The 13,959-nt window shown below is 38.9% G+C and overlaps 2 protein-coding genes across 11 annotated transcripts in view; one reads left to right on the top strand and one right to left on the bottom strand.

Annotated features, from left to right (window-relative positions):
• FBXL13 (F-box and leucine rich repeat protein 13) overlaps nt 1-13,959 on the bottom strand; it is a 270,947-nt gene that overhangs the window by 104,879 nt on the left and 152,109 nt on the right. For all 9 annotated transcript variants that reach the window (XM_050782737.1, XM_050782740.1, XM_050782739.1 and 6 more), the window contains one exon: nt 10,506-10,606. In XM_050782737.1, the coding sequence (XP_050638694.1) occupies nt 10,506-10,606 (101 nt within the window). The remainder of the gene's footprint in view (nt 1-10,505; nt 10,607-13,959) is intronic.
• LRRC17 (leucine rich repeat containing 17) overlaps nt 1-13,959 on the top strand; it is a 40,626-nt gene that overhangs the window by 2,761 nt on the left and 23,906 nt on the right. The gene's annotated exons all lie outside the window — the stretch shown is intronic.

The raw sequence follows: 13,959 nt of genomic DNA, 5'->3' as shown, positions 1-13,959 counted from the left end.
TTTTTTGTATTTTTTTTAGTAGAGACGGGGTTTCACCGTGTTAGCCAGGATGGTCTCGATCTCCTGACCTCGTGATCCGCCCGTCTCGGCCTCCCAAAGTGCTGGGATTACAGGCTTGAGCCACCGCGCCCGGCCAGCTGAGGTCTCTGGACCCCTTTCTTGGCTTAATGTTTTTAAATGCATAAAATAAAATATATAAGATTACAAAAACAGTCAATTATATTGAAATATATAATTTTCAAATTAAAAAATGAGTGGAATAGTAATATATGTGCTTCTTTATTAACATATTAAATAAGATTTTGTGGCAGTTCTAGTAACTGCTGTGATTGTGAAGTATCAGTGATATTTTGAAATATTTATAACAACTGAAATGTGGTAAGAATATATTGATTTATATGAATAAAAATGTCCCAGAGACTGCTAACACTTCTGTAGTTTTTACCTACATTTCAATTACAGCTTAATGAAAGTAGAGATGAGTTTCTTCTTCTTTTTTTTTTTTTTTTTTTTTTTTTGAGATGGAGTCTCACTCTGTTACCCAGGCTGGAGTGCAATGGCGTGATCTTGGCTCACTGCAACCTCCACCTCCCAGACTCAGTGATTCTCCTGCCTTAGCCTCCCGAGTAGCTGGGATTACAGGTACCCGCCACCATGCCTAGCTAATTTTTTTTGTATTTTTATTAGAGACAGGGTTTCACCATGTTGGCCAGACTGGTCTCAAACTCCTGACCTCAGGTGATCCGCCCACCTCAGACTCCCAAAGTGCTGGGATTACAGACGTGAGCCACTGTGCCTAGCCGAGATGAGTTTTTTTATATCCCCCATTAAAATTCATGGAGTTCCTGAATTCTATCCCTGATCCTCTTGGGGGAATCCACTGCTCCCCAGCTAAGAACCTCTGGTTTAGATAAAAGAGGCTGTTCATTAGACTAAGTGCCTCCTGGACTGAAAGTCCCTGGATAGCTCTTTTCACAGTGGAACCTCATGGGAACCGTCAGTTTGAAGACAAAGCTCAGGAATCTTGAGTGGCCCTGTAGGCCTTTCTAGGGATTTACAGTTCTGCAGACTTAAAGCTGCTAGGGACGGGAAAAGTGTCAGTTGACAGCAAAATCACAGGTGGCAAATTTTGTGCAATACTGATACTCTTTATTCTGAATTTTGGCAAAGACGCGTGTCCCCTGCATGAGTAAGATCTGATTCATCATTTTCCCAGCCCACAGAACACTTGGTAATTCTAATTCTGCTTTGAGGCAATGTTTACAGCTTGTTTTTATCTTTTTCTAATTATTTGATAACTGTTTCTTATTGGGGGCTGTGAGTTCTCTCTTTGTGATTTATTTATTTTTCTGCTATTACTATAATCTTTAGAGAAATTACAATTATTATAGAAACTACAAATGTTTTTTTCTCCTTTCTTTTGGCTTTTTTCCATTAAAGAATTGAAGTCATTTGTGTTAAATTTCTAACACCTGAAGGACTTACTACTAAGATGAATGGAAAATTACGTACTTAAATAAAAATTTCTCTAAAAAAATTACCAAGACAAGGCCTAGTCTGTAAAAGAGGGAATTTGCATGTGGATTCTTTTGAGTTGAGTGTTGGGTTCCTTGTTTTCACAGAGGCATTTCAAGTAATAGAATTCTGCAGAAAACCTAAATGGAGTGATCTGGCCTTCTATTTACAGGGTAGACCTTGAAGTTGTCCAGTCAAGACAACAGCTTACTCTGTCTGCCCCACTTTGATGGGCACTGGTGAGACTATAGATCATGATAGTCCCTGACAATAAGAAATTTCCAAACCAACTGAAAGATCAGTTCATCTATATAAAAAACAATTGGATACTACTCCACTATAGCATTTAAGACTCAAAGAGCAGAGATCATAATAGCTTTTCTCAGTACTGTATGCCCAGAACACCTTGCACATACGAGTTGATCAATACATGATGAACAAGTGAATGAATGTTGTTATTAGAATTCAGGCAAAGGAAAAATCACTGGATTTCTGGTAGATGGCGAGACTTAAGGTGTGAAGGCTGTGGATTAGCCATGAGAAGGAGAAAGGCACTGCAGCTATAGGGAATGTGAAGCATGCAGCAATCAGATGACTGGAGTTAAGGGCTTCTCTTGGGAAACCTAGGCAGAGAAGTTTGATTGGACAATGTTAACAGAGAGTGAGGGATGAACCTAGACCTTAAGCATGTCAAAGACATGATAAGAAGATTGTTCCAGGATGACACTTCTTGTAGCATGAGACACAGCAGACTGAAGGGAGAAGAGACCAGAGGCAGCACCACCAGGATACTGTGCCAGATGAGGTGCTGAGAGTGCCACCTAGGTTGTGACACTAGGAATAAATAGAAAGTGTTTAATTCTGGAAACATTTAGAGGCAACAAATTTCCTGGAATGGGCATGGGCTTTAGGCAGCCCTCATTTTCAACTTTAGAGAACTGAGCAAGTCCCCAAAGAAGTGAGAAAAAAATATTCAAAAAGCTGGCAAATCACTGTTGCCAAGGACAAACAAATTACATTTTTCTTTTGGCAAGTACTTTTTTTGGAAAGAAATACTAAAAGCAATGAAGAGAGAATGACAGCAGAAACAACCAACATTTCTCTGGTTATTTGCACTTTCAAGAACATTTTTGCGTATCCAAGCCTATTTGAAACAATGGAAAACAGAGCAAAAACAGAATCATTATGAAATATATTTTTATCGTAGATAAGTTAGTATACTTTTTTACATGACAAAAAAATCAGTATCAAGTAGTATCTATTCTGAATATTCTCTCAATGGCAAGAACTAGAAGGAAAAGCCAAACAAAATTCTTATTTTGGGTCCTACTTTTCTATCTATTGCCTACTAAAGGTATAACTTCATTTGTAAAATGAATGTCCCTAAAAATATATGCATAGCTGTCATATTACCTTCAAATCTAAGGAGGAAAAAAAGCTATTTCAATGTATGATTGAAAATAAGTATGTTTTAAGTTAAAAATAATTTGTAATATGATATAAACACACCCCGGGTCAGGCAGAGTGGGTCATGCCTATAACCCCAGCACTTTGGGAAGCTGAGGCAAAAGGACTGCTTGAGGCCATGAGTTTGAGACCAGCCTGGGGAACACAGTGAGATCTTGTCTCTACACAAATTTTTTAAAATTTAGCTGGATGTGCCCAGAAGTTTGAGGCTGCAGTGAGCTATCATCATACTATATTGTAGCCTGAGTGAAAGAACAAGGCCCTGTCTATAAACAAAATGAAACAAAATAAAGGCTCCCAAATCATCTACTTTGTAAGTTCAGATTTTCACCTATGATTTATGGATTGTATAATACTCTTTTTCTATGTTTATGCACATACATACATGTACATATATTCATATATATACACACACATATACACATACTTACGTATCACAGTACAGAATGCCTAAAGAAAGTACTGAGTGGTATTCAATGTTACAGGACTGGAGGACCTTAAGGAATTCCTGAAACAGTGTTAAAGAAACCTCAGGGTCACTGGAGTCAGCTTGCGCCAGCTCATGGGAGTCAATTGTTAGCATCTTTTCCCAACTCCACATTTAGTGACATTGTGTTGATAGCTTAAAATCAGCCATGGTGGAATTATTTACACCACAGAATTATTTAATTCCACATGGTGGAATTATTTACACCACAGGAATTGTTTACAGAAATCAGTAAACACTAGGAATTTTTGATTCTACTCACCCTTGCCACCAGCCAGTTGTTAAGCATTTACAAGAATGCCGCTGTTCCTAAAATATATTTCAAGAATTACTGCTATAGAGAAGACACGATGCTAATGGAAAGGCATATAGAGATAAAAATGATGAAAGAGACAACTTTGAAGCAAAGGAATAAAATCAGATCTAAAAATAAAAGGAGATTCTTATGATAAACTCTGAACAAATGGATAGAAGCATTAAGAAGAAAAACGCCAGGCCGGGCGCGGTGGCTCAAGCCTGTAATCCCAGCACTTTGGGAGGCCGAGACGGGCGGATCACGAGGTCAGGAAATCGAGACCATCCTGGCTAACACGGTGAAACCCCGTCTCTACTAAAAAATACAAAAAAAAAAACTAGCCAGGCGAGGTGGTGGGCGCCTGTAGTCCCGGCTACTCGGGAGGCTGAGGCAGGAGAATGGCGGGAACCCGGGAGGCGGAGCTTGCAGTGAGCTGAGATCCGGCCACAGCACTCCAGCCTGGGTGACAGAGCGAGACTCCGTCTCAAAAAAAAAAAAAAAAAAAGAAGAAGAAAAATGCCTTCCCTAGCTGAGAAAAAATATGTTTTAGTGTTCAAAAGGTTTAAAATGTACCAGGAAAAATTAATTGAAGGAACACAATTAAGGTTGGGAATGTCCTCAGTTTCTCAGAGAAAAGGAAAGTCTTGCAAGCATCTTAGCAGGAAAAAATAGGTTACCAACAAAGGTTACCAATGAAGGAACAAAAAACATGCTAGCTTCAGACTTTCTATAAACTGAAATATCAAAGTTTATTGACCAATATCTAAAACATTAGGGTTTTAAAGATAAAATACAGAACATGATTCAAGAACTATACATGAAGAGAAGTTTCTGTTCATCCTCCAAGATAATAGTCATTTTCAGAGATCAATGGCTAAAATATCTGACTCTCATGCATCTTTACTGAAGAAAGATTTTTAAAATTATATTTCCAGTTATCATCAGATAAATCAAAATCAAGGCTAAAGAATAAGTAAGTTGTGAGAAAAAAGACCATCAATGCATGGCCTAGAGTTAAGACTACATACTCATTATAAATATAATTACAATATTGAGTGCAAAAACTACAATTCAATATTAAAAAGATAGTTAAATGATTAGCAAAAACCACAAATAACATGTGTGTTCATACGGGGGAGTAGGTGTGAAGGGGTGTCAAGTTCAAGGGAGAAGTAGAGGGACAATTGAAATGTATTAGATCATTGTGTAACACAGGAGGAGTTAAAAGTTATTGTTTCATCTTGACTTTGGTAATTAGATAAATACCTGTTAAAGTATGTTTTTAAAAATATGCCAATAGCCGCCAATTAGAACACACAACAGAATGTGAATGTACCTTTTGAATACCTTCACATATACAAGTAAACATAGTTCACAGAGCAAAAGACAGAAACACTGTGTACAGTGCAGTAACATAAAAATCAAAACATAAAACAAGATAATAAAAATAAAACCATACACTCAATTTTTTTTTCTTGAGATAGGGTCTTACTCTGTCACAGCACAATCATGACTCACTGCAGCCTCAACCTCCATGTTCAAGTGATCCTCCCACCTCAGCCTCCTGAGTAGCTGCAACTACAGGTGAATGCCACCATACCCCGCTAATGTTTGCATTTTTTTGTAGAGATAGGGTTTTACCATGTTTTCCAGGCTGGTCTCAAACTCCTGGGCTCAAGCAGTCTGCCCACTTCAGCCTCCCAAACTGCTGGGGTTAGAGCAAACCACCACGCATGGCCCATACACTCAATTTTGACAATAAACATTGATCTTTTAAACTGCTGTCTTAAAAAGGCAAAGAGAATGAATTTAAAAATAGAAGTTAGCTACGTGCTACATATAAAAGATAAACCTAAAATCCTGCATCACAAAGATTAAAAATACAGAGAAATGTAGTTATTCCACAAAAAGAACAAGCAAAAGAAAACAAAGGTAACTATGTTGATAGCAGTTAAAAACTTCAGGCCGGGCATGGTGGCTCACACCTGTAATCCCAGCACTTTGGGAGGCTGAGGCGGGCAGATCACGAGGTCAGGAGTTCAAGACTGGCCTGGCCAACATGGTGAAACCCTGTTGCTACTAAAAATACAAAAATTAGCCTGGAGTGGTGGCAGGCACCTGTAATCCCAGCTACTCGGGAGGCTGAGGCAGGAGAATCGTTTGAACCCAGAGGCAGAGGTTGCAGTAAGCTGAGATCACTTCATTGCACTCCAGCCTGGGTGACAGGGCGAGACTCCGTCTCAAAACAAAACAAAACAAAATGAATTCAAGGCAAAGAAACATCAACCAGCATAAAGAATATCACTTCATGTGAATAAATGCTATAATTTGTAATGAAACATGATGCTTATTAACCTTTGTTAATAAAGTTGTAAAATAACATCAAAATAAAGAGAAGCTTGATCGTAATAGGCAACTAATATATCACTATTATAATGACATATCAAGAATTTATATGTATATACACCCAGAAATTTTGTTCTCTATAAGAAACTCTGGGCCGGGCACAGTGGCTCCTGCCTATAATCCCAGCACTTTGGGAGGCTGAAGTGGGTGGATCACCTGAGGTCAGGAGTTTGAGACCAGCCTGGCCAATGCGATGAAACCCTGTCTCTACTAAAAAATACAAAAATTAACCTGGTATTTTGGTACGTTCCTGTAGTCCCAGCTACTTGGGAGGCTGAGGCAGGAAAATCGTTTGAACCCAGGAGGCGGAGGCTACAGTGAACTGAGATAGTACCACTGCACTCCAGCCTGGGTGACAGAGCAAGATTCCATCTCAAAAAATAAAAAACAAAAAATAAAAGAAGCTCTGTTTTAAGTATCCATGGATGACTTTTGGAAATTAATTATAAACTAGTATACCAAGAAATCTCAATAAATTCCAAAAAGTAGAAATAATTCAGTCCACATTTCTTGACCAGAGTGCCTAATTGAAAGCAGAAGCTCAACTGAAGAAACTTCAACTACTTAGAACCAAAAATTTTGCTCTAAATAATACTGGGTGAAGGCCAGGCATGGTGGCTCCCGCCTGTAATCCCAGCACTTTGGGAGGCCAAGGCGGGTGGATCACTTGAGGTCAAGAGTTTGAGACCAGCCTGGCCAACATGATGAAACTTCGTCTCTACTAAAACTCAAAAATTAGCAGGGTGTGGTGGCACATGCCTGTAATCCCAGTTACTTGGGAGGCTGAGGCAGGAGACCTGCTTGAGCCCGCAAGGCAGAGGTTGCAGTGAGCTGAGGACGTGCTGCTGCATTCCAGCCTGGGCTATAGAGGAAGACTCTGTCTCAAAAAAAAAATTTTTTTTAATAAATAAATAAATAAATAAATAAACATTACTGAGTGAAAGAGGAAAGCAAATATAGAATAATTGGTTTAGAAAGCTAAAACAATACTTATCAAATTACACAAACTTTTCCCAAATTCTTATTTAGAAGTCATTTCATGACCGTATTTTTTTTTTACTTTTAAAAGGAGAGAAATCAAATCATGCAAATGCAAAAATATAAATTAGCTCCTAGTTTAATTATTGGTTTACTGATAAGTATCTAACAACTGGCTTTCCAAAAAAAGTATGCGTATAAATGTATGTGCATTAAATTTTATATTTTACTATTTTGCATATATAAAGGATGTGTAGCATGCAACTTACAAATGATAAAATATACAATATTCTTTACTGTTAATTCCACTTAGTCAATCAATTCTCACACAATGTTTTCATTGACTTTTGTCAATGAAACTCTTATAAATGTAGCCAGCCAACCAATGGTTGAACTTGAAGAATGATTACAGTTCCAATATGAATTATGCTATTAACATTAATAAGACACAAGTGATATATGTCAAAGAGGTATGTCCAAAATCTGCTTGTTAATGATGTGAGTGCCTTCTTTGCTAAATCAAAGAATAGTTTTCAAGTATTGAGAGAATATTTCCTCAATATTTTGTGCTATTTCACAATGTTGTGGCTACAGACATGACCTACTTTTAAATTTAATTTGCTTCATTAATTGTGTTCTCTATCACTTTAAGTCTAAACAATCAACTGAACAATAAATCAAGCCCTGATTTGTAGTGTTTGATGTTTTCCATGGTATAGAATACTTCCATATTGGACAATTCCAAGCTATCAGTGAGAGGTCACCAAACACGGAGTTGGGAAGAAATGTGCAGTAGCACTCCATTCTGTAGTATTTTCACCGTAGAGATACAATGGACATAAATAACTATAAGAACACAGGTAAAGTAACATGCAGAAAAATATTAGAAAGTAATGAGTTTTAAGTATTTCTTGCCTGTATAAGAATTTTAGGGCTGGGCGCAGTGGCTCATCCCTGTAATCCCAGCACTTTGGGAGGCTGAGGTAGGTGGATCATGAGGTCAGGAGTTCAAGACCAGCCTGACCAATATAGTGAAACCCCGTCTCTACTAAAAATACAAAAAAATTAGCCAGCCATGGTGGTGGGCGCCTGTAATCCCAGCTACTCGGGAGGCTGAGGCAGGAGAATCTCTTTGAACCTGGGAGGCAGAGGTTGCAGTGAGCCAAGATTGTGCCACTATACTCCAGTCTGGGCGACAGAGCAAGACTCCATCTCAAAAAGAATAAATAAATAGAAAGAATTTTAGATATGTAAGAAAGAATCACACATCACTTAATAAAAATTTTATTCAATAAATGATGCTGAAATAATTGGTTACTTATTTAACAACATTTAAAATGTAAAACTAGGCTGGGCGCAGTGGCTCATGCCTGTAATTCCAGCACGTTGGGAGGCTGAGGAGGGCGGATCACCTGAGGTCAGGAGTTTGAGGCCAGCCTGACCAACATAGAGAAACCCCTCTCTACTGAAAATACAAAATTAGCCGCATATGGTGGCACGTGCCTGTAATCCTAGCTACTTGGGAGGCTGAGGCAGGAGAATCGCTTGAACCCGGGAGGCAAATGTTGTGGTGAGCTGAGATCGCACCATTGCACTCCAGCCTGGGCAACAAGAGCAAAACTCCATCTCAAAAAAAAAAAAGTAAAACTATGCTTAGCTTATATACTGCAAAAAACTAGGCCTTGGGCCACATGGGTTGTAGTTTGCTGACCCCTGATTTAGATCATCGCTTCATTCATCTACCAAGATTAATTACAGATTGATTATATATTTAAGTAAAAATACATGAACACAGAAAAATAAGCAAATGTATATTAAATGCCTGACAGGAGGAAGACTCTCTATGTTTAAGAGCGTCAGAAGAAATTTCAAAGGGAAAGCTTTATAGATTTGACTAAAAAACTGTGGCAGCTTAATTAGTGGGATAAATAGAAAATATGGTGCCACTCCTTAAGCTGGCACATTTGCAGAAAATGGTTAGAGTCAGAAGATAAAGAAAATTATCACCCAGAATTTTCTGTGTAAGCTTTTCTAAATATCTCATCACTGTTATTTTTCAAAGGAACTTTAAAAAGCTATGTTCTCAAAAATAGTTCATTCTTTCACAATAGTTTGAGAAATGTTTTCCCAAAGTCAAATTTGAATCTCTCCTAGTGTGATCATATACCCTTCCTGACTGGCCTTATTATAATGAAAATAAAGAATAATTGGGCCAGGCATGGCAGCTCATGCCAGCACTTTGGGAGGCCCAAGTGGGCAGATCACTTGAGCCCAGGAGTTTGAGACCAGCCTGGGCAACATGGTGAAACCCCATCTCTACAGAAAAATACAAAAACTAGATGGGCATGGTGGCATGCTCCTGTAGTCCCAGCTACTCAGGAGGCTGAGGTTGGAGAATTGTTTGAACCCAGGAGACTGAGGCTGCCGTGAGCCATGATTGTGCCACTGCACTGCAGCCTGGGTGACAGAGTAAGACCCTGTTTGAAAACAAACTAAAAAGAAAAATTTTTGATGAATTTGAATATTCTGTCAACTTTTTAGTTATTCTGTCAATTCTCCTCAAAAAAAGAGAAGCAATATTCATGTCCAATGTTGTCAAAACTCCATAAACAGTAAAAAACAACCAGTGTCAAGCTCCTTGGAGGTGGTGGGAATCTCAACAGGTAGCCAGAGCATGGGAACAGGGATCTGGGACAAATGTGTTCAAAGTTTGGTAATCAGGATGTTGGCATTCTATTATAAAGAGGTCCGCAGGGTGCGGTGGCTCACGCCTGTAATTCCAGCACTTTGGGAGGCCCAGGCGGGTGGATCACCTGAAGTCAGGAGTTTGAGACCAGCCTGACCAACATGGAGAAACCCCGCCTCTACTAAAAATACAAAAATGAGCCAGGCGTGGTGGTGGGCGCCTGTAATCCCAACTACTTGGGAGGCTGAGGCAGCAGAATTGCTTGAACCTGGGAGGCGGAGGTTGCCATGAGCTGAGATCATGCCACTGCACTCCAGCCTGGGCGACAGAGCAAGACTCTGTCTCAAAAAAAAAAAAGGTCCCAGACACCAGACTGGAATGTAAGAGTCAGAGAGCTCAAATGCCCAGGATGGGGGACCAGAAAGAAACAGGCAAGGTGTAACTCAAGCTACTGGGCACACTGCTGTAAGAGTAACAAAAATGCTAGTCAAGGCAGACCAGTTTAGGCACTAGCTTAGGGACTTGAAAGCAGCACTCCCCTTATAAGAGTAGCAGTGCCACAGTGGTGGGGTGTTGATAAAGGGAGCACTGCCTTTGTAGAATGCTAGAGCAAGCCAGAGACTTTGGGAGCATAATTATTTTCAGTGTCATACAAATAACACCAACATTACCTCGGCAGGAGTCGCATCGTCCTGTTGGTGATAGTTGTGTTAGACAGATTGAGATACAGGACCCCCGGGCAGCCCTCAGAAATGTGTCTCATTGATTCATCCTGCATGAAAAACAGAGGGGAGACGCTTATCAAATTATATCAGGCTTTGCAATTTCCCTATTATCTTTCTATTATCCCTCTTCCTGTTCCAGAAAAAAATACATGCAAGAGTTGCTTTCTTCATATTCTTTATCGGCTATTAGGTTGAAATGAAATTAAATAGAAGCCAATGCTTTTGCTCAAAGCATCATTACTCCCTCCTTTTCCCTTTCCTTGGAAATCAAGTCTCATTCCATCACAATGACACTTCATTAAAATGTGAACCCATGCAAGTTCAACTCTGTCACAAGAAATTTGAGCTCAAATGTCAAAGTGTCAAACACTTCTGACTCTTCCTATGCAGGAAAGCAATTAAAAACTCATCCATTTTAAACTTATTAAAATTATTCTGAAAGACAGGAATAGTAAACACTCTCAACAGTGGAACTTTAGTAACAGTCCATATTTATACACATATACATTTAGACATAGATGTGTGTGTGTGTAATTAAACTTCTGTGGTTCTGTTAATTAAATATTTTAAATAGCTGAACAGATTTTCAACAGATTTATGGTAAGTTTGAGACGGCTAAAATAAAATATAGGCTACATACCAGTTGGGCAGGAGATTCAATGTTGGGGTTAGGGTGGGGGAGGATCTCAAAGATTCAAGCACCCTTCCCCCAGAAAGCTGAAAACTGAAGTAAGAGAGTAAGTACTGTGACCATGAAATAAGAGAGAGAGAAAAACAGAGGTTTCAATCACAGATCCTACAATGAAATTTACAAGACCAGATGAATTTCAAGCATTGATTGCAACAAGCTGCTTTTTGTACAGGTAACACTATAGAAAATACAATGAGTAGCAACAGGTTTCTATTTAATGATTGATGAATCTCCCCAGGAACATCAACAGGGCACCCAGTTTAAGTATTAGTGGTGTATGCAATGTTTGACACTACCTCAGTCCCGAAAAGAATAGACTGTTGCATCTATCTATCTGGAAGAGATTTAAATCATCACTAGGCTAGAAGATGTGGTTCTGAGAAGAATTCTGTATCAGAAATATGGCCACTCCTAACACCACTAAAGATAGTAAAGGTTTATTTTCAGCAGGATCATTGAGGTTTAACATTCCATTCATTACTATTTCCAGTAGTCATGGATTTTTAAAATAATAAAATCCTGCAGGTCAGAGCATCCATCACACTCAGATAGGAATTGGTTGATTTACAGGGGCAGCAAACCATGCCTTAAAGAGAACACAAGATTCTATTTGAAAGCTGTAAATCTATGTGATTCTGCTATAGGAAAGGTTCTATGCACCCATGCTGCATGAGAGGCCAGTGCAGAGCTTTTGATAAACACTAGTCTTAACTATAGTATTCAAGCTGTCAGCATTTTTTCTAGATGCCTCATCACCAAAATGAAGGATTTGAATAGGTGGGGATACACAAAATGTGTACAGTACAATTTTTTCCAAAAAGAATCGAGAGAATAACCATAATGTGTGGCACTATATTTTAATACAAAGAAAATCTGTCTTTGGAAACGTTCAGCATGCCAATCAAGTATCAAAGTGATTATACACATGTTGAAAGACCTTGGCAAAATGCAAATGAGATGAGGCAAGGAGAGGAGAAAGAGCTGGCTTAAACACCCTCAGAGAGGCAGCCCCAAAGAAGATGAAAATGTGGGGATCAGGAAGAGGAAGATGGAGTAGCTTTATGTACCACAAAGAAATCTGACTTTCTGTTTGAGATGAGGAGGCAATCCATTCTCTACATTTTCCTGTCTAAAGAAGCTTGGACATCCAGACAAAATTAGACCACTCCCATTCTCAGATTGAGATGAGGAGGTAATGCATTCTCTACATTTTCCTGTCTGAAAAAGCTTGAACATCCAAACAAATTTAGACCACTCCCATTCTTAGTACTTAAAAGAACTCAGGATTTAATCCCCAAATGTTTGAACACATAAATGCAAAAACTGAGTACCTACATTGCAGAATGGCTTATGAATTTGTCCTCAATGTACTCAAATCTTTCTGAATGTAATATATTTCATAAGACAAGCTTAGAAATCAAAGCTCTTTGAATGAATGTTACCCAACTCCGTAAATGTAAGCCTGTGTCCCAGTCTACGTCTCAAAGGGAAAAACAATAGTAAAATGTAGCTGGATAAAATTATCGGCCCTGTATAATATTAGACTCCAAAATTGGACAAGACTTTGATGTTCACAAATTCAATGCAGATGGCATTGTTTTAACTTCCCTATTAGAGGGCCAAACTCAAAGAATCTGATATTTTACTCAAGTACAGAACTGAAGCTCCCTGAGGACAAGAACTGAAAAATGATTCATTTTTTAATTCCCTCCAACACCTAGCAGAACATATTTAACATAGTAGGTGCTAAAACATCCACAGAAAGAGTAAATCCATTTGACAAACAACTTCATTATAACCACAGGCAGACATCTGGAGAATGTAGTAGTCAAGATTTAAAATCTTTCTTCATGAAGGAGCCCACGTTCACTTTGCTAGTGGAAAAAGAGTGCAACCAGAGAAAGTAGAACATTTTTTCTCTGATATGATCTTTGACATGTCTGTCTATGCCTCCATTTCTTGTGGATGACCCTCAAGGGCACTTCTGAACATAAAGAAACAGCTTATTTGTATTAAAGTACAAGCCACTGAGAAGATGCTTAGTTTCTTTATGGGTGGTTCTTTATGTTCTGCTGGTCAGGGATTAAACAACTAATTTAAATGCTGAATCTGTGTATTGAGGCAAGGAGTGGAGGAGTTCTGAGGGTCTTAAGATTTTTCTGTACACATTCTATTTGTGTATAATGCCTTCTATGTTTTGAAAAGATGTTTTACTGTGGAAATTAGGGGGATGGATTTCATGGGGAAAAATTACTAAAGGAGGATTTTCAAAGTGCTCAGTTCTAAAACAGGAGACATATATGTAAACGTAAGTGTTATACACAGTGTGAAGTATCTGTGTTGAAGTACTGAGACCATATGTAGCTCAGGAGAGAGAGAAATTAATTCTGTCAGCTGGGCACAGTGTCTCACGCCTGTAATCCCAGCACTTTGGGAGGCCGAGGCGGGTGGATCACTTGAGCTCAGGAGTTCGACGCCAGCCTAGCCAACATGGTGAAACCCCATCTCTACAAAAAAAAAAAAAAAAAATACAAAAATTAGCCAGGTGCAGTGGCACGTGCCTGTAATCCCATCTACTTGGGTGGCTGAGGCAGGAGAATCACTTGAACCCGGGAGGTGGTGGTTGTAGTGAGCCAAGATGGCGCCACTGCACTCCAGCCTGGACTACAGAGCAAGACTCCATCTCAAAAAAATAATAATAATAATAAT

The sequence above is a fragment of the Macaca thibetana genome, chromosome 3 (assembly GCF_024542745.1).
Source record: "Macaca thibetana thibetana isolate TM-01 chromosome 3, ASM2454274v1, whole genome shotgun sequence".
Classification (NCBI taxonomy): Eukaryota; Metazoa; Chordata; class Mammalia; order Primates; family Cercopithecidae; genus Macaca; species Macaca thibetana.
This window is presented reverse-complemented; position numbering and strand designations above follow the sequence as displayed.